The sequence below is a fragment of the Apodemus sylvaticus genome, chromosome 10, assembly GCF_947179515.1.
Source record: "Apodemus sylvaticus chromosome 10, mApoSyl1.1, whole genome shotgun sequence".
Lineage (NCBI taxonomy): Eukaryota > Metazoa > Chordata > Mammalia > Rodentia > Muridae > Apodemus > Apodemus sylvaticus.
The window spans coordinates 15885399-15912484 of NC_067481.1; the positions used below are offsets into that span (position 1 = coordinate 15885399).

General features: G+C 43.6%; 1 protein-coding gene and 1 pseudogene across 1 annotated transcript in view; one reads left to right on the top strand and one right to left on the bottom strand.

Annotated features, from left to right (window-relative positions):
* The window catches only part of Bptf (bromodomain PHD finger transcription factor), a 96421-nt gene that overhangs the window by 35358 nt on the left and 33977 nt on the right, over positions 1-27086 (top strand). Inside the window, 8 exon segments of the mRNA XM_052195905.1 lie at positions 2418-2633; positions 15741-15928; positions 17861-18216; positions 18707-18838; positions 20649-20778; positions 21527-21665; positions 22621-22800; positions 24456-26733. Coding sequence (XP_052051865.1) covers positions 2418-2633; positions 15741-15928; positions 17861-18216; positions 18707-18838; positions 20649-20778; positions 21527-21665; positions 22621-22800; positions 24456-26733 — 3619 coding nt within the window.
* On the bottom strand, positions 6883-7422 carry LOC127694344 (cytochrome b5-like; annotated as a pseudogene).

Sequence of the window (27086 nt, forward strand, 5' to 3'; positions counted from 1 at the left end):
TTTATTTCAGCCAGATTACTGCCACCTACACGCCGTCACACGGGACACAGTTCTTGTTTCCCGTGTCCTCAGCTTTCAGTGTATCTTGTTTTAGACAACTCCCCAAAAGGTGTTTTGTATTGTTTGTCTCACTAATGTTAGGGATCACAGGCTCGACAAGTACTCTATTACTGAGACTTGCTCTCAGTCCCTTGCAGTTTTTCTAATTCTGGACAAATGGACAAGATAACTATAATTTAAGAAATAAAACCAAAATGAACCCGGGGCATGCTGAGGAGGGAGCAGAGCCAGTCAATCACTTGCAGACATTCCCATGACCCAGATTGTACAGCTGCCAAACATTTTCTAATCATAAAAGAACCAAAATTCAGCCAGGTATAGTAACACACACCTTTAGACCCGGCACTCAGGAGGCAGAGGCAAGTGGACCTCTGAGTTTGAGGCCAGCCTGGTCTATAGAGGGAGTTCACGGCTAGGGCTTCACAGACTCTGTATCAGAAAACCAAAGAGTTGGATTGTAAGGGTGAGTTGAATTGGTGTATGGATTAGACACATGCAGAGGACAAGGAACTTTGAAAAAGTTCTCAAAGGTCAGAGATGGCACAGCTTGAGCAATAACTTAAGGTTTGAGAGTCAGATGGTGCGCATGCCTGTAGGCCTGGCCTTGGTGAGAGCACGGTGGGAAGAGATGAAGGCTAGGGGCTAGAGAGGTGGCTCAGCCACCGGAGCACATGCTTACAGATGACCCAGGTTCAGTTCCCAGAAACCACGTGGTGGCTTACAACTATTCATAGCTCTACTTCTAATGCTGTCTTCTGGCCTCCAAGCATACATGTAGCACACATTAAATATATGCAGGCCACACACACACACACACTAAAATGAATGTTTTGTTTTATTTGTTTTTCAAGACAGGGTTTCTGTGTGTGATCCTGGCTGGCCTAGAACTCGCACTGCAGATTAGGCACAGAGATCCTCCTGCCTCTGCCCACAGAGATCCTCCTGCCTCTGCCCCTCAAGTACTAGAATTAAAGGCACATGCCACTACCGCCTGCCCCCTCTGTCCTGTCTGAGCCTCATGGCATTCCACCCCAAGCAAACAACCAAACAGACGAACTAACAAGAAAAGATGCTTAATTTTGTCGTGGTAGCATATCCCAGCTACTTAGGATGCTGAGGCAGGAGGATTACAAATTTCAGCCCAGCCTGGGCCTCATAACAAGAACTCATCTCTAAGGATGTATTTTATTATAACCCAAAGAGTCTGTTTAGTACCGTGTGTCCATGGCCGTTTCTCTTATGTTGTTTCCATTCCATGGTGGCACCCAACCCAGGTTGAAAGAGGACGCCCTTAGCTCGGCCCTAGTGGCTTTCAGAATGGTTACAGAGCTTCAGAAGGAAATGTTTCCATGTGGGCGTGTCTCTGTACAGGGGAAGCAGAGGTTTGCGGGTCTGGGAGCTTCCTCAGGCCCAGTGAGCAGAGTCACCGCGGGTCTTTACTGGGTTGCACGTATAGGCTGAGTCTAGGTCAGTTTGGAGTGTGCTCATAGCAGGGCATATGACAGTGATATATACATCCACTTTCATTTAAAGTCTTTCACTGGGGCTGGGTACTGCTGTATATATAGCATGGGTGTGCCTGGCTCGTAGGTGTGATAGCTGTACTCTGCTTTTGCCATTTTATCTTTAACAGAAAGTTGAGTTTTATAACTAGGACATATTCTCTAAATCACTATAGGCTAATTGTAAATGAAGTATGTTTTATATGTTCTCCTCCTACCCTCACCCCCTTCGGTTAGGTCTTATCTTACTATGTAGCCCTGGCTGGCCTGGAACTCAATGTGTAGATCAGGCTGGTGTCAAATTCATAGCTTATTTACTTGCATCTCCTTTCCGAGTGCTGAGTTTAAAGGGCTGCACCACTGCATGGAGCCTTAAAGATCTTAAAATTATTTAATTAATGTAAGTGTTTGTGTGCGCGCTTGAGCATGTATTATCTATGTGTGCATGAGTGCCTCTGGAGACCAGAATTAGATCTGCTGGAGTTACGGGCGATCTGAGAGCCTCGTGACATGAGTGCTGGAAACTGAATTCAGCTGGTGTATTTTTCTTTCTTAAAAACTTAAAAATATTGGATAGTAACCCACTCCCTCCCTCCCTCCTTCCCTCCCTACCTCTTCCTCCCCACAGCCCTCTTTGGGACAAGGTCTCACTGTGTAGCCCTTGGCTATCCTGGAACATGCTATGTAGACCATGCTGGCCTTGTACTCGAGGGTTCCCTTGCCCTTGCTCTGAGTGCTTAGGTTAAAGGTGTGTACCAACAAGCCCAGCAAACAGTAAAATTCCTAAGTGGCATTTGTTAGTAATTTTATATTTAGATATGGAAAGAGAACAATTACATTTGTTGTTTATTACAGAGGAAATTTTGGACTCCTTAAGAATCAAACGAGGGGAAGATATTGACTGTGATCAGAGCCCAGAAGACACAGAAAAGGACAAGCGTGAGGGCGAGAGTGACGGCTCCAGGGATGCTGAGAAAAGCAGGGAGGAGGCGGAGGACCCGTCCCCAGACAAGGACAAGGACGCTGACAGCAAAGTTCTGGAGGAAGAGCCCGGGCCAGGAAAACCTGAGGGTAAAGAATTACTTGGTTCAAAAGAAATAGTTTGTTAATGCTATTCGTGATCTCCAATTTTACTTGCCAAATGAAAGTAAGAATTTTTACTTCAAACAGCTATTTTTGATTCCTAAAGATGTTTAAGAGAGTCTCTCCCATGTAACATCACAACTGTTGTAATGAGTTTTATGAATTGATGGATTTGCAATAATGCAATACTATATTCTAAGAAGTTGGAAATTGACATCCCTATAAAATGTGTTGATGAAAATTTACTGTTTTTATACCAGATTATATATGGCATATGCCAAAATATGTTCTTTTAAAAAATTAATTCTAAAACATTCTTAATATCTTACTCTGTATTTTTGGATGGCTCATTACAAAGCTCTTCCAGAGCCTGACTTTTTTTAAAATGGCCATCAAAGAGGAGCAGGGTTTTTGGTGATTGATGGTTTTTAGTAGTTGTGGCCACTTGTCCGAAAGCAATTTTAAAGCATATCTTTAAAGTTTTGTTGTGCGTTTTGCTGTAGAGCCAACAGAAGTTGGGGATAAAGGTAACTCTGTGCCAGCAAATCTTGGCGACAACACAAGCAATGCTTCTTCAGAAGAGACTAGTCCCTGTGAAGGGAGGAGCCCCGAGGGCGGTCTCTCAGAAACCCATGATAGCAGCAGCATGGCAGAGAAGAAGGTGGCATCTGAGCTCCCCCCGGATGTAGCAGGTACAGAGGGCACATATTAATGCCTCTGTAATGGGGACCCTTCCCTTTGCAGTCAGACCTGCATGTCACCTGACAGTCTGCATTCATTCATGCCGCTTGCTCACAGTGCCATTCCTGATTGCTAAACTGTCACCTAACATTTGATGTTTGGCAGATATCCCGCAGTTAGTGCCTGGAACTCCCTCGTAGTCGTCATGCTTGTGTTTATTAGATGGTTTGTATGCCTGGTCACTAGACATCCTGACGGAGATTTTGATCTGAGTTACTCACATGGTAATGTGTGTCTCCATGTTGAGTGACTTGGCCCTTGTGGCTCTAGTTATACTAACATATTAATTTTCTGTTTGCATGCTCATGTAGTGCTACATGTCAGATCATAATATTAGTAGATAATCCATCATCACCAACATTTTTGCAAGGTGCATTGATATGTTAACCAATAATTCCATTTTAACCTTCATAACCTTGACATTTGACTTGGAGTAAGTTATCATACTAAGAATGTGATTATGACCTTTTGCTTTTCAAAAAGTCCAATGGTATTTTTATCATAGCATATATAATTATACATATGTTATTCAGGTGACTAAAAGTCAGAAAATAAGCATCAACAATCTCAAAGTCATAGCTGGAGGGAATTCTTAAAGGTCCTTGTTGTGAATATAAACAGATTCCTGTTTGCAAGCTTTGAGTTTGGTGTATTGCTGTGTGTCAATGATACTGGGATGTGCCCGGTGTGCTGGAAGCACTGTTGTATAGGAAAGGTGCTGTCTGGGCTGCTTCAGCCCCTGAGCTCACGCTGTCCAAGCTTGTAAGGGCCTCTGTGTGATTGGCATGGGAAGGCGATTTGGCAACCAGCTTTGAGCGTTGCTGAAAACCACAGGGGAAGCTTAGGTTACCTATAGGTTCCACGTGAGCCCCAGCTGTCAGCAGAATGTCTACAAACAGTTGACATTGAGGGCAGTGTGCTCATTAAAGTGTAGAAAATCTGGAAGCTATAATCAGTGAAGCACAGAGCATTTGGCTGGTGTGGTGCCTTAGCCGTATGCAGTGTTGGTGCCGGTGAGGCAGCCAGAAAGTCAAGCCTTGCACAGTGAGCTCCAAGCTCCTCAGGGTTATATGGGGAGACCCTATGTCAAAACATAAAAAGGAAACTAGGTTTGGCAGTTGGTTAGTATTTGGGGCACTCAGCCAGGAAGACAATAGAGATTATTCTTGCTGAGATGTGGACTATAGTGGAATATTGACTGAATATTAACTTTCTTAAAATTAGAATTGTTTAGAAGATAGGACTGTCAGTGAGAGGGTAGTATTTCCCAGGGACTGTTTTCTCAAGGGGCTTGTCAAAGACAGGGCGTTGGCTCTAGAGCTGACTGAGTTCTAGGGTTTTGGTCAGTTTTATTCTCATTTCAAATATTTGGGACTAAAAGTTTTGAAGGTGGAGAACTGTTGATGAAATAATGTTAAAAAAAAAAAAACCCTTCCGTGTTTGTTACTTTTTAAATATAATTTTCATCCTTTTGGATTGATCAATAATTAATGTAAATCTTAGATGTACTGGTGGCTTTAAATATGACCTAAAGAGTGACCTGTTTTTAAACCAAATTTGATTGAGTTTGATCACTTAGATCCCTCTATTCTAGTCTTTGTATGCTGTTATTTTACATGTATTTATTTTGAGTGGGTATGGCAAACACATGCACATGTATGCCTGTGCCCATGTGACAGCAAATGTAGGCAGAGATCCACAGACAGCTTGCTGGAGTCAGTTTGCTCCTTCCTGGGGCCTGAACCTTTCCCTCATAAGCCATCTTGCCAGCCTGCATTTTGTATTTTTATCAAGTAGTTAATATGTTTTAGACTCAGTAGTCTAAATATACATCCCTGACCAAAGTAGAGTGCCAGTCCTTGCCAACTGCACTTTGGTGGATATCAGACATAGGTAATAACCGTTCTCCCTGAGGGAGGAGGTTCCTGTGTTTTCCAAAGCTCTGCTTCTCTGTGTTCTTACTATCCAGCAAGTAACCGTTGCTTTTCTGTGCCTGGGGAGGGCGCTGTGTGCTTTGTGATTGCCTGAACCAATCTCACTGCTGGCACCTGCTCTGGTCAGTGGGTGAGCTGGCTGTTGGGATTTGGGGTGGGAGAATTGTCCCAACAGATTAAAAATGGCGGCCCTGGTATGGAACTGCTCACTTGTTTTATTTCCTTAGACTTACGGAATATGTTTAGACATAATATTTACCAAATAAAGCCTTTTGATAGGATAATACTGTCAGATTGGGTGAAGAGATGTTCCGGGTTGGTTACATTTTCTTAAGTGTAGATGATGGATGATTAGGAAGTGGAACCAGTCGCACAGCTGCCCGCCGAGAATGTCTTCCAGTGCCACAGAGCACTTTGCCTTTTTTGTCCTTTTGTTTTTATAATTTTTAGATTTATTTTCCTTCATATGTATGAATGTATGAGTGCTTTGCTTGCATGTTTATCTGTGTGTCATGAGCATGCCCGGTGCCTGAGGAGGTCAGAGGAGAGCACAGATCCCTGGAACTGGAGTTACTGTTGGTTGTTTGCCATCATGTGGGCGTGGGAATCAAACGTGAGACCTCTGCAAAAGGGACAAGTGAAGTTATGGTTTCTTTAGAAAGTCAGTTGTGTTGGATGGTATTTTGCTGGGGCAAACATGTGAAGGAATATTTTCCTGAGGCGGACAGGGGTGAAGGGATGTTTTCTAAAGTAAGCATGTGAAAGGGGCACCTGATGAGCATTCTTTGCCAACAACCTGCTTGTATTGGTTCTCTTTGCATTGCGTTGTTGAGCTCCATTTGTCATGACTCCATAGAGAGGAAATGCACAAAAAAACTTCTGGTGGTGTGCTGGGGGCTTCTTGCTGTCTCTGTGGACTTGGGACAGTTGGCAGAGTGATGTCAGCTGATACAGACTCAAGTGCTGAGGCAAGACATGTAGTGAGGCAAGACCATGGAGGACACGCCATGTTGGGAGGGAGTATGAATAGGACCTCCTGGACAGTGAGGGGCCTCGAATAGCTAGCTGTGCCACGCTTCTTGGTCTTTACTGTCTTCGCTTGATTGAGAGAGGCACAGGGAAGAACTTCTCCTGGTGTCCCTGCTTTCCTGCTGCTGACTCATGCCGAGTCTGCTGAGGCCTGGCTGATTCTGTTAGGTCAGGCCGGGCCCCTGCTGCTGGTTTATGTTTGCTGTCTTGACACTGCTGAACTGGACTGCTGGTATATTCGCGGATCAAGCTGCTGCTCTTGAATCATGTGAACGGAACTGTTGATTTCCTGACAACATACGGGATTTATTGCAAAGAACAGTTTTTTTTTTTTTTTTTACTTTACAAGCCAGATATATTTTAAAAGATCATGTTTACAATAAGTAAATTATGTAGTGAAAAAACATCAAAATGAAGTTGAGTAAAAAGGCACATTTGAAAAGTTGAAGAATACAAAGAGTCCCTTGTTTGTTCTGCTAGCACAGGAGGAAAGGGAAACATATATTATAATTACGTTCTTGGGGGTTGGGGGGGGAGGCTTCTGTCAGTGGACGTGATTAACACTGGCTTCTTTCTCCCCTCTCTGGGGCAGTCTTTTCCTTCCTCGGCTGTGGAGAGACAAGTTAATCTTCTGCCATGTAGAGACGGTATATCAGAGCTACAGCCAGGGCTGAGATGGCGGGGGTCCACCCAACTGGAATTGGACTCCACAGTAGTGTTAAGAGTATCCGAAGGCTTGGCTATCTTTGCTCTGTCATCCGGATGGAGTTCCCCGATCTCGCGCATCCGTAGAGTGCCCAACGTCCTCAAAGTTCTCGGTAGCATCGCCCCCAGCTTGCTCTGTTAGGACTTCTTCCCCACCAAGGAGAAACTTGGTCAGATTGTACACCTTATGATGCAGGATCACCCAGGTGCTCTTACTGTCTTTGTGCTTCTGAATCTCTTCCAGGGTGTAGTACTTCACATCCTTGTCTGACTGCCCGGCCATCTCAGAACAGTGAGCTTCTGGACCCTGCAACACAGCTGTGCAGGGTTGTGCTATGATCTAGTCTGATAGCCTCCGCCTGGGACATTCCCAGCCCCACCGGGCCGTGTGCCCAGGACCGGGGCAAAGAACAGTTTCTTAATCCTTATCCTAATAACCTTTCTTTTCCACTACCTCTGGTGGGTGGTGGGCTGGGTGGTGGGCTAGAAGGGAGGTTAAAGTATTTAAGAACTGATATTAAAAGTAGGATTTGAAAAGATCTGAAACTATAGGCAAGTGCTTTTGACTGCTGAGCCACCTCTCCAGCCTCTGATTTTGCTTTAAAAAGAGGGGGGGAAAAGTGAATCATAATACCATGTGCGTATGTGTTTTGTTTTGTTTTGTTGTTGTTGTTGTTGTTGCTGTTGCTGTTGTTGTTCTTGTTATTATTATTATTATTATTATTAGGCAGGATCCTTCTATGTAATCCTGCTTATCCTAAAACTCACTCTGTAGCCCAGGCTGCCCTCAAACTCAGAGACCCTGCCTGCCTCTGCCTCCCAAGTGCTGGGATTAAAGGCGTGCACCACCACTGCCCAGCCTTAATGTCTGGTTTTAAATTTTTGTTTTTTGTTTTTTTTTCCTTTGAGAACAGGGTCTTACTATATAGCCTTCATTGGCCTGGAACTTGCTATGTGTATACCAGGCTGGTCTTGAACTCACAGATATCTATTCACCTCTGCTTCCCAAGAGCTAGGATTAAAGGTATGGGTCACCATGTATAGCTGGTATCTGATTTTAACAATTCTTTTATACTTAATAAAATACCAGTAAGGACAGTAATGTCCAGTGTCATGTAGAACATCATCCTCTGCTGACCCCCACTATGTAGATGTAGTTTGATTGATGCTCATCTAACCATTTATGTACTTTTCTGTGTCTCTGTAAGTGCTTCCAAGTGTGTATGTATACTGTGTGTGTGTAATAAGAGGCCAGAAGACAGTATTAGATGGATCCTCTGGAGCTGGAGTTACAGGCTGTTGTCAGCCATCATGGGAGTAGCGAGAACTGAACCTGGGTCCTCTGCAAGAACAAGCACACTTGTGTGCTGTCATCTCCCCAGCTTCCAATGACAGTTGTCAAAAAAATAGTTTCGGTGTGGAGCCATCGTGAACAATGGTTATTCCTTTATCTTTTACATATGCACATATATTTTTAGAGGCATCAACCTAATCATGGGTCCCATGGTCTTTAATATTATCTGTGCTTACCTTCATACGTAACCTGTACCAAATAGATACACACAAGTGTGGTGTGTGTGTGTGGTTTTCCTTTTCTGTGAAGTGTCTGTCCTTTTCTTTATATACTTTCTGTTTTTGTTTGTTTTGCTAGAGAGCATAAATCTTTTTCCCCTAAGGCTGTCTTCACTAAAGAAATTCCTGTACTGTTTTGAATGTTCCAATCTCATGATACTTGATTGAGCGCAGTTCGGGTGTGATCATTGTCCTCGTACATCACTGCATCAGATTTCTTAGTATTTTGGTTAGGACTTCACACATACATTCATAAGTGAGATTAGCTTATATTTTCTTCTGATGTCCTTATCTGTTTCTCGAAATGAGATTGTTTTATCTTTATAAGCATAATCTCGGGGCTGGAAAGATGGCTCAGTGTGTAAAGCACTTTCCATACAAGGCTGAGTTCAGGCCTGGGAACTCAGCCATGGTGGAACTCGATAGCTAGCTCCTGAGGGCTGTCATCTACTGCACATGTATGCTGTGGCACATGCATGCCTGCACACGCACCCTCCCCACACTGATAGTAATACACTTTAAACAGTAGCAGTGGCCTTGAGCTGGGGCGATAGTTCAGCCATTGATTCCAAGTTCTTGCCCCAGAATCTGTGTAAGTCACGTGTGATGATGGATAATTTCAGTACTGGGAAGACTGGTAAGTCAGTCTAGCCTACTTACCGAGTCCCACGCCAGTGAGGAGCTTGTCTCAGATCATGTTGGGGCTGGTGAGATGGCTCAGTGGCTCTTGATGGACAAGGCTGACATGTGAGTTGAGGCTGCAGAAGTCACATAGAAGCAGAGGAGAGACCTGCCTCCAGCACCTTCCTCTGGTCTCCACACCCAACCATTGCATCCTGACCTTTCTTATTTTTTCCCTTAGATTTCCTTTGCTTTTTGTTCCCCATGGCCCAGCTTCTGAAGACCTTTCATGTCAGCTTTCTCCTAGGTTTGCTGCCAGTTTTCCTCCGCACTACTGTAGCTGCAGCTTACAATTTGTTTTGGCTGACATGTTACCTTTATAATTGATTATTTTTGGGTGATGCTGGGTGTGGGACCCAGGGCCCATGGTCAAGAAGCAAGCACTCAGGTTGGATAAGAGCACTGGCTGCTCTTCCTAAGGTCCTGAGTTCAAATCCCAGCAACCACATGGTGGCTCACAACCATCCCTAATGAGATCTGACGCCCTTTTCTGCCGTGTCTGAAGACAGCTATACAGTGTACTTACATATAATAAATAAATCTTTAAAAAAAAAAAAAAAAGAAGAAGCAGCAAGTACTCTACCATGGAGTGATAGCCCCAGCACCAGTTTGACTTTAGTAAATGTCTCATGCTCTGATGAGCATAAACAACACACACACACACACACATTTGTTGGGTACAGTATCAGACAGTCAAGTCAAATTTTTGTTTTGTTTTTGTTTTTTGAGACGGGGTTTCTCTGTAGAGTCCTGAAACTCACTCTGTAGACCAGGCTGGCCTCGAACTCAGAAATCCGCCTGCCTCTGCCTCCCAAGTGCTGGGATTAAAGGCGTGCGCCACCACTGCCCATCTATGAAAATTTAAAATCTAAAAATGCATCCATTTTCAAAATTTACTAAATAATGTTAAAATAACATAAATAATGTTCCAACAGCAAGCACTATCACTTTGAGGGGGTTTGATAAATGACAGTGTTATTCCCAAAAATGAAGGATTCAAATACTAAACTGGACAGATCTTAGGCAGCCATCATAGTAGGTGCAGCCAGGGATCCAGAATGTTTCCCGTGGCTCAGATGACAGAAGGTTGGACTGCAGGATGGTACGGGGGTGGGGGGTTATTTTGAAAGACAGCATTTATTTTATTTACTGTATGCCTGGAACTTGGCAAGTGCGAGTAGTAGGTAGCATTGATGTCATTTCTGTAAGGCCCTTTCTGTTTTGTTTTATTGTCTATTTGAGCCTAAGTTAGTGTCAAACTCGACAGTCTTCCTGTCTTAGGGATCACAGGTGTGTGCCACCGTGCTCTCTCTGTAGACCTAAGTTGGCATTTCTCTTGGCTTGAGTTAAGTGGTCATCTTTCCATGTGTTTCAAGGTGGTCTTCATTCCTTTTGTGATTACTCCTGTATCGTTGTGTATTCTGTATGCTGTGGTAGCCATCATGCTGGGTGCAGTCAGAGATCTAAACCACTTCCTGTGGGCACTGTTCGCTCTTCGCCACACCGCATCCGGCATTGCTTAGCGTTGGGAATAGTACCTTTTCAGTGACTGAGAAATGCAGACAGGGAGTTTCTGAACTCCTGTGGCTGTTGGTTTTTCCCAGTACTACTTTCTGTTACTGGTGAGGAATAGATTGCTGGTGATGCTGTAAAATCACCCAGAAAAGGTGACCACACCTAGGTGGGGGGCTTCAGAGCTAGAGAATTCGCCCCAAATCTATTTCTAGTAGAGATATTTGAACACTTTAGAAATGTGAGGATATAAACTTCCTGCTGTGGGTGCTTTTCTCGGCGAGACCCCTTCCTCCATATCTGATGTGCTTGCTCTGCGTTGTGTGCCGTAGTTGTGTTGGTTGCTTTTTCTTCAACTCTAGAATGTTGAAAGATTGTCTGCCTTGTGCTAGATGGTAATGAGCCTGTGAGCTGATAGGAGACTGACTGTGTGTCACTGTCCCGCAGTGGTTGGCTTGGCTTCCTCACGGAGTGTCGGGGGCGGAGTCCTACAGCCATTGAGTGCTTTTCTGACATTTAGATGTTGATGTGATTTTCAGTGTAAAAATCAGGTATTTTATTTTTCTAGAAGACTCTAACAAGACATGTGACAGCAGTAACACTAGTGCCACCACTGCCTCCAGCCAGCCTAATCTGGAGAACTGCAGCAGCAGCAGCGAGCTCACTTCCTCCCAGAGTGACTCTGCTAAGGCAGCGGATGATCCTGACATTGGAGAAGGAGACTCCCACACACCTGTCTCTGTTCACGAAGAGATAGGTAAGAGCGCTCTCAGCCATTCGAGGAGATTTTTTTTCTTTTTTTCTTTTTTCTTCAAACATTTTCAATTTTTTTAAACAGTAGTTCAGTAGGTTGGGAAGAATTAGTGTTTTGTTTTGGTTTTTTGTTTTTTAATTAACATGCGCTCACTGCTTTTGTTTCACATAAATAAAATCCTATAAGAGGAGAGAATGGAGCCCCTTTTTACTCTCCTGAAGCATAACCACCATCAGTATTTTGTATTTTCTATTACATTCATATATGTATGTTTACAGGTTTTTTTGTTTTTTTTGTTTTTGTTTTTTTTTTTTTTTTTTACTTTTTTGTTTGTTTGTTTTGAATATATACATGGGATCATTCTGCATGTGTTAGTCTCCATCTTGTTTTGGTTTTCTGTTTTTCCACTCAGTGACACATGGTAGGGACTCTTCGTGTGAGAGGTAAACACATTTTTTTCTTTGGCTGCTGCATAGTGTTTGGCCATTACCATGGTGGTTCTTCCTTCCAGCCCCCACATCTCTCTGTATTCTGCAAGTATTCTGGCAGGGTAGGAAGCAGTGACTGGAAAGCCCGGCTGGTTAAACGGTAGGTGCCTTTTACAGAGAGCAGAGGGCCCTGCCTAACAGTCCTGCCTGCTCAGCTCCAGACTTGCATGGTCCCTGGTCACACACCTACATTTAGCACCATTTATCTTTTTGCCACTGGTAAGAAGGTATTCATGGGAAATTTTGCATATCCTTGCTTATGAATGTGGCTGCTGTTTTTATGTGTTTAATATCCTGTGTTTGATGATTCTTGTTTCTGCTTACTTTTTCCTATAGGAATTTGGATATTTAGGATTGCCTTATGTATTATGGTCATTAATTTCTGCTTTACATAAGTTCTTATATATTATTTTCTTGTGTTCAGTTCTCTGTGTCTGAAATGTTTACATTTTTATGTCCTTAAATTTATTCATCTTTTTCTGCAGGGTTTCTCTGTATGTTACATTGTGTCTTATTAAGGAAGATAATCTCACAAATATACATATAGTTGAAGTAATTTCTCATAACAAGTCTGTAGTACTGTTTTAAGTTTATCTTGAATATAATTTGATATATGACTTAAGGTTGTTTTTTTGTTGTTGTTTTTTGTTTTTTTTTGTTTTTTTTTCTATTGCAAGTTACCAGACTTAAAATAGTGCAAATGCAGAGGATATTTGGTTAGCTCGTATAACTGAGGAGCCCAAGCACTCTTGGGTGTAGGTGTACCTAGCGGTATCCGCTAACAGCTGCTTCTGTCTTCTCCCCAAGCCCTGCGCCAACCCCTCTCCCTCCCTTCTCTACCTCCCCCTCCTTTTTGAACTGCCTTATATTTGTGTGATAATTTCGTTCTCTCCTAATACAGACAGGCCTTTTCTAAGTCAGGTAAGATGGCGCCAGCAATTTGTTTTCATGTCTTTCCAAGGTCTGTGGCCCAAAGGCAAAGGCCCTCCTCCTGCTCCATATCAAAAGTCTTTGAGGAAGGAATTTGAGTGGCTTATCTTGGACCATATTGTCCCACACCTGTGGCCAGGGCAGGCAAGGTATTATCAATGGCTCCACCAAAACTCTGATTAAAATGGGGTTGGAATGCTTTTGCAAAGAGCAAGGGCTGCTTCGAAGGTAGGCCCCAGCAGTAACTGCCGTTCCATCCTTTGATAGTTTAGTATAGCAGGGTCACACATGTCACACATGTCTGTTCACAACATCCAGCTCACAGCAACTCTGGCTAATAGGTTGCATAGCATAGACCTCACTCTCACCTGAGGAATTCCGAAAACCCTTGGGTCACAATTGCATCCAATAACTGTAATTATATCTAGGCCCCCTGCTCAGATCTCTGTATGCTGTGCATTATGTTTGGTAGGATATGGCTTATCTTATAACCCAAGCGAAGTTGTGTGTGTGTGTGTGTGTGTGTGTGTAATATGCTGTCCTGATAGCGGAGGGTCTACTTTGGTAGACTTGGGATGATAACAATGGGTGAGAAGTGAGAAGCGTGTGAGAAAGGTTCTTCTAGGGCCATTCTTTTTTGGCAACCTAGTTTTGCTGCTATACACAATATGGACTATTGGGAATTGCTGTTGGGTGAACGACAGATCATGCATACAGTTAGGCAGATTCAGAGAGTCCCCCACCTTCACTCCCCGTGCCAGTATGATCTCTCCTTATAGATTTGTAGAAATTCTGACTGGTACCTAATGCTTAGTAACTGGCCCCAGGCTCCATGGATATGAGCCCTCTACTTCCTGACTTTGTTTGGTGGGTCAGTAGTCTCTGCCCTTTGCCTTTGCCTGCCAGAGAGGCTGCAGTAGAACAGGTATCTGCTTTGCCACCAAGCAGAGATTGGCTTCTTAGTAGCAGAAATGTGGCCCTTGAGTAATATGTATTCCTGTGAAGGCCTCTCCTCTCTCCGTGTCTTCAACTCTGATCCTTAAACTAGCTAACTATCAGGTGGTTAATTTTGAGCAGCATTGAATTGTAGCTGTATACTGAGAGGCTTTGTCCAAAAAGCCTTTGCTATTCCTTCTGTTTTTAGGAAGTCCAGCCTAAACCCAGACAGCATTAAGTTGATTATAACATAAATATAACATAAAGTTGATTGTAGGATGTTATAAGTGGTCCCAAGAGCTTAGCTCCAACACACAGAGTCAAAGAGAAGCTAATGTGTCCAGGATTACTGGCTGTCCGGCCTAGCATGGCAAGATATTTACCCTCTGCTCTAGCTTGATTTAATCAGTGGCATATTTTGTCGACAAAGACTTAAAAATACTTTCTGGATTATTTAGGATTTATTGCTGTCAATAGAAATATACCATGTTTAAAACATAAATGAAATGTTATTAGTGGAGGTGACAGGAACATCAAGGACTGTCTACAGCCTCAGGTGAATTGTCAGGTTCAGGAAGCTAAGCAAGATTATCAGCATCTTACCCAGGATTTTTTCTTCTGCATCAGGGTATTATGGAGTATTGTTTCCTGCAAGCTACAGTTTTTCTCCCATAGAGGTGTAAGTGACCAACCAGCCTCTAATTTATATCCTCAATAACAGAAACTGGGCCTCAGCTGGGGCTAGAGCGCTTGTGCATCATGGAGGTGCTCTGTTCAGTCCCCGAGAGAAAGGAAAAGGGAGAGGGGCCGAGAGGAGACGCCAGAATTAAAAACTGAACCGTGGAATAGGGTGCTGCCTGCCTGGGGGAGTGACCTTGTGAGGTGGGGGCTGCTCTGTTCAGTGCTGTCTGGGTGCTGTAGTTGTTTCCACAGGCAGGACCCATGGTCCTTCTACACAGTTAAAATGCATAGGCGAGCCCCTCTAGAGGGCAGGCTGGAAGGGAGTGCTGAGCCTACTGATGGCAAACAGTTCCCCATTTGCATCTGTCTTTGCTTGCCTAAAATAACACCATCTACAAATGTGGTAAATTCCCATCCTTAGATTTACCAATGCTATACTGTTTAATTTCTTTTTTTAAGCTTTAAATTAAAAATCAGGTCTTGTTCAGTTTTCTGTCCAATGGGAAATGTACTGTGATGAATAGCTGGATATGTATGTTCATTACCCAACATGAGATCTGTGCATATAGAAAGCAGAAATTGCTTCTGGGCATTTTAGTCTTTCACCATCAAAGCAGATGTTGAGAGATCCTTATTATGTTAAAAGAAAAGTTGTTGTAATGAGTTTTCATAGATAATTGTATAACTTCTCGAGAAAAATTAAGTTGTCACTAACCTTTAAAATTCAAGATTATTACTATTTAAGCTCAGTGGGGAATCTTTCTAAAATTAACTCTCCTTTTAACATGCAAATCCTATTATATTAGATATGCAAGGCAACGTCTTTCTATGCATTTAAGTTGTTATGTTTGTTATTTGCAAGTTTCTGGGGGCCCCTCTTTTCCAGTAGATGAGTTTCAAAACAGGTACCTCTGTTTTCAGTAAAATGATAAACAAGTCATGGTATTTTTGCTTTTGGTGTTTGCTGTGGAGGAAACCAAGGATTGGTGACATTTGCCTTGCCTGTGGAAGGACATCATCTGCCTGCTTCTTGGACTTTAAATACAGATGGCATGAGTGTTGGTTAAATGCAGCGATCACAGTTACTCACTTCCTGTCCACATCACTTCGTGACCTTTTCATTTGATAATAGGTGATTTCAGATCGGAGAAGTCCAACGGAGAAGTTTCTGAGTCCCCTGGAGCTGGGAAAGGAACGTCTGGGTCCACTCGCATCATCACCAGACTGAGGAACCCAGAAAGCAAACTCAGTCAGCTGAAGAGTCAGCAGGTGGCAGCTGCAGCCCATGAAGCAAATAAATTGTTTAAGGAGGGCAAAGAGGTATGTTCTGTTTAAAACAAAATTCTGTGCACTGTGAATGGTTACAATTGTGCATTGGAGAGATGGCCTGGAGAGACTGACTGTTCTTCCAATGGTCAACTCCCAACTCCAGCTCCAAGGGACCTGAAGCCTGGGGCCTTCAGGGGCACATGTACCTACGTGTCAGTTCCCACGGGCACAAACATGTGGACTGGACCCTTGAGTCTTTAAAATAGATAGGAAATTTATAGATCTTGTTTGAATTGTATTTTCTTTCTTGTAGTGAGTTCCAAAAGCAACATTGTCAGGCTTATGTTATGATAAATACATTTATACACCCGAATTTAGTCCATTTATTAGAAATTCAGTGAGCAGGAGATATTACAGAGTCTGCTTTGATTGCATACATTTCTCCTTTGTTAGGTTTTTGTTTTGTCTTATTTTTTAAGCTACTCTTTTACTGTGTAGCCTGGCTAACCTGGGGCACTTGGTATGTAGAATAGGCTGGCCTCAAACTCAGATTCATGGACCTCTGCCTCATGAGTGTTCAGATTAAAGACATGTCACCATGCCTGTCTGTCACCATTTTCTGTGACCACTTCAGAACCCTAACTTGTCGTTCTTGGTGGGGCAGAGGGAGCTGTCTGCAGTAGCCCTGCCTGATGAGCACTCTCAGAACCAACATTGAATGTCTGTACTCGTGCCTGGCTGTGGGCACAGAACCATCATCTTAGATGATTATATACGGGGCTGTAAGCAGGACAGAACTCTTAGAAGGCTGGAGCAAGAATGTAGCCAGCTTGAGGAAAGCCTGGACTACTGTTGAGTACCAGGCCGACTCGGGCTGGATGGCAAGGCCCTGTCCAAACCCCTGACTGACCACCTCCCTGGCACCTCCACACTGAGGGAGGGGAGAATGAGCAAGTACTGATTTTATGGTCCTCTGAAAGACAGAACCCAAGTTTTTGGAAACATTTTAAAGACCCCGGGGCCTGTGGCAGCTGAACTTGGAACAATGAGCAGAGCAGCAGGAAAGGATTTTCATAGTCGTTTATTTATTTTTTAGGGGTTACTGTGTGTAATGCTTTCCTATTTCACTGAGCTATGTGTTAGAATCTTTCCAGGGTGGCAGATGGTCTCATTTCTGAGAACCATGAAATGCACAGTGATTGTACAGCCTGATCATCACATCACCAAGACCTCCGCTTTCCTTCTGCAGCCGTGCTTTCCTTGTGTGTGTAAATCATTAGCTAGTGTGAGAGAGTGTGTGTGTGTGTGTGTGTGTGTGTGTGTGTGTGTGTGTGTGAGAGAGAGAGAGAGAGAGAGAGAGAGAGAGAGAGAGAGAGAGAGACAGCAGACAAACAGACAGACACCTGTCCTGGAACTCAGGCTGTTGACCAGGCCAGCCTCTGCCTCCCGAGTGCCAGGATTAAAGGTGCATGCCGTTGCCTTTTTGTTTGTTTAACTTATATTTCATTAGTGTGCGGGCGTGCACACAAGCACCAGATTTATGAGGGGCTATCCAGACAGTTTTGTGGGGTTAGTCTTTCTTTCCACCTTCTTGTGGTATCTAGGGATTAAAGTTGGTCACCAGACTTATGTGTCAAGTACCTGTACCCACTGAGCTATTTCACAGGCCCTTTGTGGTCCCCACCCTAAGACAGTTTTGCTCTGAAGCTCTGACTAGGCTCGAGTCCGTGCACCTCCCACCTCAGCCTTCTGAGTGTCCCGACTATAGGCTGACCACCAGGCCAGCTCCAACCTCACGGAATGTAGCTACTGCTTCTTTTTTTTAATAACCTCATACTCCCCCAGATTTAGCTTTTAAACTTCAATCTCTTAGTCATAAGATGTCACCTATTTGGAATGGTCGATTACAGTTATTGAAAGACAGTTGGCCAGACAACATTTGCATCCTTGACACAAGTAATGATGTCTTATTTTCCTCCTCAGGTGCTGGTGGTTAACTCCCAAGGAGAGGTGTCCCGGCTGAGCACCAAAAAGGAGGTGGTCATGAAAGGGAACATCAACAATTATTTTAAGCTGGGACAAGAAGGGAAGTATCGAGTCTACCACAATCAGTACTCGACCAATTCATTTGCTCTCAATAAGCACCAGCACAGAGAAGACCATGATAAGAGGAGGCACCTTGCACATAAATTCTGTCTGACTCCAGCTGGGGAGTTCAAATGGAATGGGTCTGTTCACGGCTCCAAAGTCCTTACCATCTCGACACTGAGACTCACCATCACGCAACTGGAAAGCAACATCCCTTCGTCCTTTCTCCACCCCAACTGGGCTTCACACAGGTAGGGGTGCTTTAAGAATGTGGACTATCAGCCAGGCAGTGATGGTGCACGCCTATAATCCCAGCACTCTGGGAAGGCAGATGCAGACGCATTTCTGAGTTCGAGGACAGCCAGGGCCATACAGAGAAACCCTGTCTCGAAAAAACCAAATCCAAAAAAAAAAAAAAAAAAAGAATGTGGACTACCTATAAATTGATCCTTAGAGGTGTGCCCCTTAAAATGTTAGCACCAATGAGTTCAGTGAGTTCACAGTGGGCAGGAAGCTGAAGATGCGTGTGGGTCAGAAGTTCCAGTGCAGCGCTCACATCTGGATAACTTCAAGTATCAGAATTTCATCCCGAGGGTATAGGTCGAGGAATTGAGAAGACTGAGTGATGCCTGGTGCTGCTCAGTCTGTCTCACTTCATATAAAATCTCAGGTCTTCTGAAGAGCGTATAAAATCTTCTTATGAACAACCGAGTGACGTGATTTCTTCCTTCTGAAATACAGGGCTAATTGGATCAAGGCCGTTCAGATGTGTAGTAAACCCAGAGAGTTTGCATTGGCTCTCGCAATTTTGGAGTGTGCAGTTAAGCCGGTTGTGATGCTGCCAATATGGCGGGAGTCTTTAGGACATACCAGGTGAGTGCAGTCAAGACTGTCTCTTCCTGCTCTACAGTAATTCATAGGGTGCAGAACTGTATTGAAGATGAGAAGTGACCAAATATGGTTTTGTTGTTTTAAAGTGTGTGTGTGTTTTTACTTGTGCGTGCCATGGGTGTGAGCAGATGGTTTATTCTTGACAGGTGTCTTTGCCCCTTGAGCCATCTTACAAGCGATATTACAAGTGAAAAGCCTTTTTGAGATAGGTCCTGAGCCTCAGAGGAAGTGAAGGGATGCAGATGTTCCATTTGTGACTGAGTAATCCACAGACTGCTTTCTGTCTGTGACCGCTGTGAATGTCTGAGTTAGACACCCTCATGTAGAGCACAAAGATGCTTCCTTGATGGGGTCTGAGAGCTCACCTTTCACCTACACCCAGGCACTGACATTGGGTCTTGGGTCTGGTAGGTAGAGGCTCCTGCTGCCAAGCCTGCGGATCTGAGCTTGGTAAGGTCCTATCTCAGAAAGTAACAAGCCAGACATGGTGGCATGTGCGTTCAATCCCAGTGCTTAGGACATGGGAGCAAGGCGTTCGGCAATCATGGGATACACGAGGTCATGTCTGAGGAAATAACCAACAGTAAAGCAGTGTGTGAGAGAGCCCGCTCAGTGGAAAGAGCACTCGTTGCTCCTCAGAAGACCTGAGCTCAGCTCCTAGCACGCACGTGGTAACTGTCTGTGACTCCAGTCCCAGAGGATCTGATGTATTTTTTTCTGTCTTCCATGTAGTCTCTTACATCTACACATTAAATAGTAATTATTCATTTAAAGAATAGGTATGAAGTTAAGGTATACAACCTTTACTTTCATCTTTATGTAGTAGAGTTTGGACAATTAAGATTGAGGCCATTCCGAGCTACATATAGCCATGTATACATAAACCTTGTTTCAACAAATATAAAAACATGTCTAAAGTTGTCCACATACCTCCTGGTCTGAAGAAGTGACCAATGCTCTTGGCAGTCCGTAAATTGGCCTGGAATCCATGCAAGCTGGTCATGCAACACCACATCATTAACAAAAGAGGGCATGTGTCAGGAAGAGAACTCAGAAACTGAGGGACAAACCCCCATGCTAATGGAAGAAAGGCAAAGGGTGAATTAATTTATAGTTTTGTTCTGATACTTTCCTTGTAAACAGATATAAAACCCAGGTGCCATAGAGAAGGAAATTGGTTATACGTATTTAAAATTCTGAGTGGAAAACCATTATTGTAATCAAACTCAAAAGATAGATAGCAAGCTGGGGGAGCATTTGTTCCACAAATGGAAACTTTGCTTAATTGGCAAAGACCTTTTCTAAGTGAAAAGACCCAGACAGGTGGCTGTGCTGGGGAAGAGATGTGAAAGGCTGGCAGACAGACAGTGGTGGATTCTTCCACTAGGGACCGTATTCCCTCCCAGTTTGGCTAACAGTTTGGAAGTGTGATAACTCATGATCAGAGAAGGTCTGAGGCAGTAGGATGACTCTGGTTGGTGGCCCCTCGGCCGCAGGAGTCGCTTGTGCGGCATCAGTCCTGTTTATGGCAGGCCCTTGTGGGCCGTGAGTATGGGCTTGTGCGTGGGTCTTTCCAAGAGTGAAGCACTAGCACTTGTTTGGTGAGGTGCTTGGAAAGGCCACTCCTCTCAGGGGATGGTAATCTGCTTGTTTCTGTCTGTCGGGAGCGTCTTGGGTGTAGGGTTGTAACTAAGTAATCTGGTTTTCTTCCTAATTTTCAGTTTTCATATCTTTTTTTTGTTTATTTTTCAAAATTAAATGTGATTAGTTTTTTTAATCTGTGTATTCTCAGGTTACATAGGATGACATCAATTGAAAGGGAAGAAAAGGAGAAAGTTAAAAAAAAGGAGAAAAAACAAGAGGAGGAGGAGACAATGCAGCAGGCCACATGGGTAAAATACACATTTCCAGTGAAACACCAGGTAACTGTCACTGTGGTCGCCCGAGGTGCACATGGGGTTCTGAATGTGTTCAATTACTTTGTCATGATCTTGAATTAATGAGAGGATATGAACACATGTAATCCTGTTTATCTCAGAATTTGAGACCAATTTGTCGAAATTAGTAATAAAAATAAAATCATTGTTAAATTTAATAAGAGTGTTAAGTTCTTTCACAGATCTTTAGATTACTAATAAAAATAATTATTTGATAAATTTAATTAATTTGCACGAATCTTTTATTATAATTTTTTGAATTATTTATTTTATGTATGTGAGTGTTTACACTGCACTGTCTTCAGACACCCCAGAAGAGGGCATAAGCTCCCAGTACAGATGGTTGTGAGCCACCATGTGGTTGCTGGGAATTGAACTCAGGACCTCTGGAAGAACAGTCAGTGCTCTTAACTGCTGAGCCATCTCTCCAGACCCCTTTTATTATAATTTTATTTATGTGAGATTGTATGTGTGAGGGAGGGAGAAAGTGCGCGCGCACACACACACACACACACACACACACACACACACACACACACGTCACAGCAGAGTTCATAGGACTTGGTTCTCCTGCTTCCTCCATGTGGGTCCATGAGGGTCAGGCATATTGTGCCCGTTTGTCCTTCCCCACTGCACTTCTTTGGGCCAGTGTGCCTGATCCGTAGCTTGTGTTTGACAGATTCTTCTCATACTCCATGTATTTCTTTAACCGTTGTATTTTCATTGTTACCAGGTTTGGAAACAGAAAGGCGAGGAGTACAGAGTGACGGGGTATGGTGGCTGGAGCTGGATTAGCAAGACACACGTTTACAGGTTTCTTCCCAAATTACCAGGCAATACGAATGTAAACTACAGAAAGCCCTTTGATGGGGGTTAGTAATCAACTATTTTAATACATACAGCTAATATGAAATCTTTACTATTTCCAATTCTTATGGTTTGGGGGACTTTTATTTGTTTTTGTTTTTTCAAAGCGGTTTTTCCATGTAGCCCTGTTGTAGCACTTGTTCTGTAGACCTGGCTGGCCTCAAACTCATAGAGATCCACCTGCCTCTGCCTCCCCAGTGCTGTCGTTAAAGGTGTCACCACCACCACCCAGTGGGATATTTATTTATTTATTATTAATATGGTCACTTCTTAAGATTTCATAGTATATTGGCCTTATTTTAGATAAGTATATTCTTATGATGTTTTTAATAGTATGTAGAAAATTACTGTTTTGATTTACTAGTTAGATGTTCTAATTTTTTTAAATTTAAGATGATTTATATTTTGTGTATGTGAGTGTTTTCCCTTCATGTTTATACCTGGTGCCCTCAGAGACCAGAAAAGGGACATTGAATCTCCTGGCCTTTGAGTTAGAAAGGACTTTAAGCCACTGTTAGTTATGAGTGTTGGCAACTGAGCCCAGCTCTTCTGCAAAACCCACAGGTGCCCTTAACCAGTCTAGCAAGTTCTTCAGTCCCATGAACTCTAAAGATTTTTCAATTACCTTTATTTATACGTCTTCAATAGATAGGATTTTAGTTAAAGAAAGATGAGAAAAAATAGTTTTTAAAAATATTAAGCTGTGTAATTACAATATTATTTTCAAAATACTAATAGTGGTGGCATTAAGAGCATTTTGTAGAGACCATAGTTTAGTTCTTAGCTCCCACATTCAGGAGCTCAAAACCCTGTTAACTGTGGGGACTTTGTCCTTTCTCACCTCTCAGGACACCTGCACAACTATATATTATGTATATAGACACAAGACACATGCATTTCAAAATTTTTTTAAAATTCTGATATTAAATATCTGTGGCCATACATGTGATTCTTTTTTAGCCAAAAATAATGTGGATGAAAATAAGGATGAGTCAGATAAAAGAAAAAGTCCACGAAGTCCAAAAAAAATGAAGACAGAATGTGATTCTGAGAAAGGTGAGGTGAGAGATGCAGACGCCACAGCTGGAGCCGCTGCAGGGGCAGTGGAGCTGTCCAAGGTGCCTGAGAGGAAGGACCAAGGTATGCAGTGGCAGGGGCAGGGGCAGGGGCAGGCAGGGGTGAGTGCCAGGGTCGGGCTCCCACTGGAGAGCACCACAGCCTCTCACACAGCCTCTCACCACAGCGCACCTCACCTGCCAAGCTGCAGTGCTGTAGATGGTCACGGACTTGCTCAGCATTATGACAAGTGACAGCATTTTCGTCATGCTGAAGGCAGTTGCTTTCTGGTCCTGCCCCTCCCTGTTGGTCTGTTCTCTGTGGATCTGTCTGTTTTAGACAGTTGATTTCACTGAGCAGAGGCAGTCTGCTACCCTCCTTTATCCAACACCATGTTCTCGAGGTTCCTCCACATCGTGGCATGTTCCAAAGAGTACTCCACTGTGTCGTTTGGTCGGCCACAGTTCACCTGTCCAGTCATTAGCCAGTGAATAATTCAGCTTTTCTGCTTTTTAGCTGTTATGAACATTAACACTAAGTTTTTAGGTCTGAATGGCCTGAAACCCATTGTATGGGCCAGCCTGGTTTGGAGTATACAGCGATCTGCTTGTACCTCTTGAATACTGGGATAACAATGCCACCATAACCAGCTTCTCTTCTGCATGTTATAAAAGCATTCAGTTTATTTGTCTTGTGGGTTCCAGAGATCAAACTCAGAGCTTTATGTGCTGGACAACTCTGAGTACAGAATCCTGGAGAAACAGATTTTCTTCCCCCTGCCCCCCAAAAAAGATCTATTTATTCATTCATTCATTCATTCATTCTTTTATTATATGTGGGTACACTGTAGCTACCTTCACACACTTCAGGAGAGGGCGTCAGATCTTATTAAGGATGGTTTTGAGCCACCACATAGTTGCTGGGATTTGAACTCAGGACCTTTGGAAGAGCAGACCGTGCTCTTAACTGTTGAGCCATCTCTCCATCCTGAGAAACAGATTTTCACTTCTCAGTGCTACACCAAGGAATGGAACTGCTAGATCTTGCAGAACACTGTATCTAAGCTTTTGAGAAACTTTAGGGCCAGTAAGATATAGAAATAAAAATAGTTTTAAACTTTTTTTTTTAAGCACATAAGTAAACTAGAGAGATAGCATACTGGATAATGTGATGTTTAAATATGAAGACTGAGTGTTTATATTCCCAGAATGCCTGTGCATTCTGGTTGGGATTTGGTGGCCTGCCTGTAATTCCAGCACCTAAAGCCATAGCCTTGTTAGCTAGACTAGCTAGCTGTACTGGTGAGTTTTGGGTTCAACTGAGACACCTAGTCCTACAGAATAAGATAGAGTCATTTCACAGCTTGTTTGTTGAGATTGGTTTTGCTGTTGCAGCCCAGGATGCCAAACTCATACTACTATTGCCTCTGTTTCCTCAGCCTGGGTGACACGCCTCAAGTTCAACATAATTGATAAACTGACCGCACCTACAGGCATAATGTGCTCAGTGGCCTGTCATAGGCTGTCAGTTCTCACTATAACAACCCATCATTTTAGGAACCAAAACAGTATTTGAAATGTATCTATTTTTTAGTCACATTTAAAGTTTAGCAGTGTCCGTGATGCAAGTATGAACATAACACAAAGTAGATACTTTTGGAAATAAAAATAGTCTTCATGAATTCTTCATTTCAGAGTAAAAATTACATTTTTATCAATGTCAATGTCTTTAATTTACAGATTTAAAAGAACTTTTAGATTCTGATAATGACAAATCCTTCAAGGAAGAACCAATGGAGATCGATGACAACGTGAAAACAGAGCCCCACGAGAACAGTCTGGAAAGTGAGCAGGTGGACGTGGTCAATGTCAGCGAGGGCTTCCACCTAAGGACTAGTTACAAAAAGAAAGCCAGGTCCTCTAAGCTAGATGGGCTTCTGGAACGCAGGATCCGACAATTCACACTGGAGGAGAAACAGCGCCTGGAGAAGTTAAAGCTGGAGGGTGGGGCAAAGGGGGTGGGCATGCCCTCCACAGGCGCTCTGACAGGTTCCTCCGAGGCTCCAGGGTCCACAAAAGCAAACGAAGTGCATCATGGGGACTTGCTTAGGCAGGAACACAGCCCCAGTCAGAGTCAGGCCAGCCCTGCGGATTTGGGGCTGGGGGGCATCAGTCCTCCTAGTCTCAGCATGCACAAACCTGATCCAAAAGATCAAGTGTTAGATGATGTCTCCGTTCAGAGTCCAGGGCCAAACTGTCAGAGGCAGAACTCTGTTGAACTCGACCTAGATGCCAGGATTTCCGAACCTGCAAGTAAGGGACTGGAACTAAGTCAGACTAAAACAAAAGTGACTGACTCTTTGACTGACAACTCTAAACCCACCAGTGCAGACGATGCTGGCACTTTGACCTGTAAGAGCAAGAAGCTGCTTCCACAGGACGATAGCAGCACCTTTGTGTCTTCTTCCAAGAGTACTTCACCTGCGTCGGTCCCTAAGAGTCCCTGTGACAGAGATGCCCGGGCCTTCCCAAAAGCAATGGACTCTGATGGGAGACTAGGTGGTGACTCTGAATATAGTAGCACTTTGGAAAATAGCTCTGATACCATGTCTGTTCGGGAGAGTGCTGAAGAAGAGATGCTAGTTCAGATCAGTGAAGCCACCTCTAAACGGCTCGTAACTCCAGACCAAGGCGTGGAAAGTGTGGAGCCAGCAAAATGTCAGTTAGTTTCTTCTAAGACCACTGAAAATTGTGAAGACAAACTACAGGGTAAGATAACTGAAGCAAATGGTAAGAAACTGGGCCAGCATCCAAAGCCAGAGGAGAGAGCTGTTAACAGATGCATTGACCAAGTCAGCCGAAGACACAGCACTGACAGAAAGAACAGTGATGCGCGAGAGTCTGAAAAGAAAGGACAGAAAGCAAATAAATTTCAAATAAATGGCAAAGATAGTAAAGCTAAGGGGTATCTGAAGGGGCCAGGCATGAAGGATGGCGCTGATGGAAAAGTTGCGAGTGGTACTGTTGAACCAAAGGTCAATAATATCAATAAAGTCATCTCGGGCAATATCAAGTCACTGGCTGGAAAGGAATCCGCTGTGAAGCCATTTGTTAATGGTGACATCATTATGGAAGAGTTCAGTGAGCAAAACACTTCAGAAAGCAACTCGTATTCACTGAGTTCTTCAGATGCCAAAGGTAATCACCAAGATGGCCTCCATACCCTACCATCCACCAAAGAGTCTGCCAGTACCCAGGTAATCATACCCCCAGCCCCTTGTCCAGACCGGAACTCACTTAATCAGGTAGAAGATATGGAAACTGAAAGTCCAGAGGTTAAGAAAGTTATCCCATCTCCTGTTATGACTGGAGAGGACTCTAGCCTTAGCAAGGACTTCGTGGATGAAAATGGTCTACCTTCCAGCAAAGAAGAGAATGTCAATGGAGAATCCCAAAGAAAGACAGTCATCACAGAAGTCACCACAATGACATCCACTGTTGCCACAGAGTCAAAAACTGTCATTAAGGTAGCAAAAGGGGACAAGCAAACTGTGGTTTCTTCCACAGAAAATTGTGCCAGATCCACTGTCACAACTACCACTACCACTGTGACAAAGCTCTCCACCCCCTCTGCAGACAGCGGTGTGGATACCATCTCTGTAAAGGAGCAGAGTAAAACCGTGGTCACCACGACAGTGACGGACTCCCTGACCACTGCAGGAAGCACACTGGTGACATCGATGACAGTGAGCAAAGAGTACTCCACAAGAGACAGAGTGAAGCTGATGAAGTTCTCAAGGCCCAAGAAGACCCGTTCGGGAACAGCCCTGCCGTCCTACAGGAAGTTCGTTACCAAGAGCAGCAAAAAGAGCATATTCGTGTTACCTAATGATGACTTGAAAAAGCTGGCCAGAAAAGGAGGGATCCGGGAAGTCCCTTACTTTAATTATAATGCAAAACCTGCCTTGGATATATGGCCATATCCTTCTCCTAGACCGACCTTTGGTATCACGTGGAGGTATGTACTTTAGAATCTTATGGGGGGGAGCTTTTTAAAGAGTTGTTTGTTTGTTCCTTTGTTTGCTTTAAGCAAAATGAGATGTCAGCAGGTAAGGACTCACTTCTGTAATGGCCAGGGATAGTGATGAGCATGAGATACAGGAAGCTGCTAGCTTGGCCGGCGGGTGGGACTGAAATTACCCAGCAGCCACAGCCTTACCAAAAATGTAAGGGATTCTTTTTTTAACATGCATGTCCATTTTAACTTCCATGAGACCAAAGGAACATGCCAACCTTGTTTTAAAGTCTAACCTTCCAATTATGGCATGCTGTTTGCCCAGCACCGTGATAACCATGGGTTATCATTTCTGG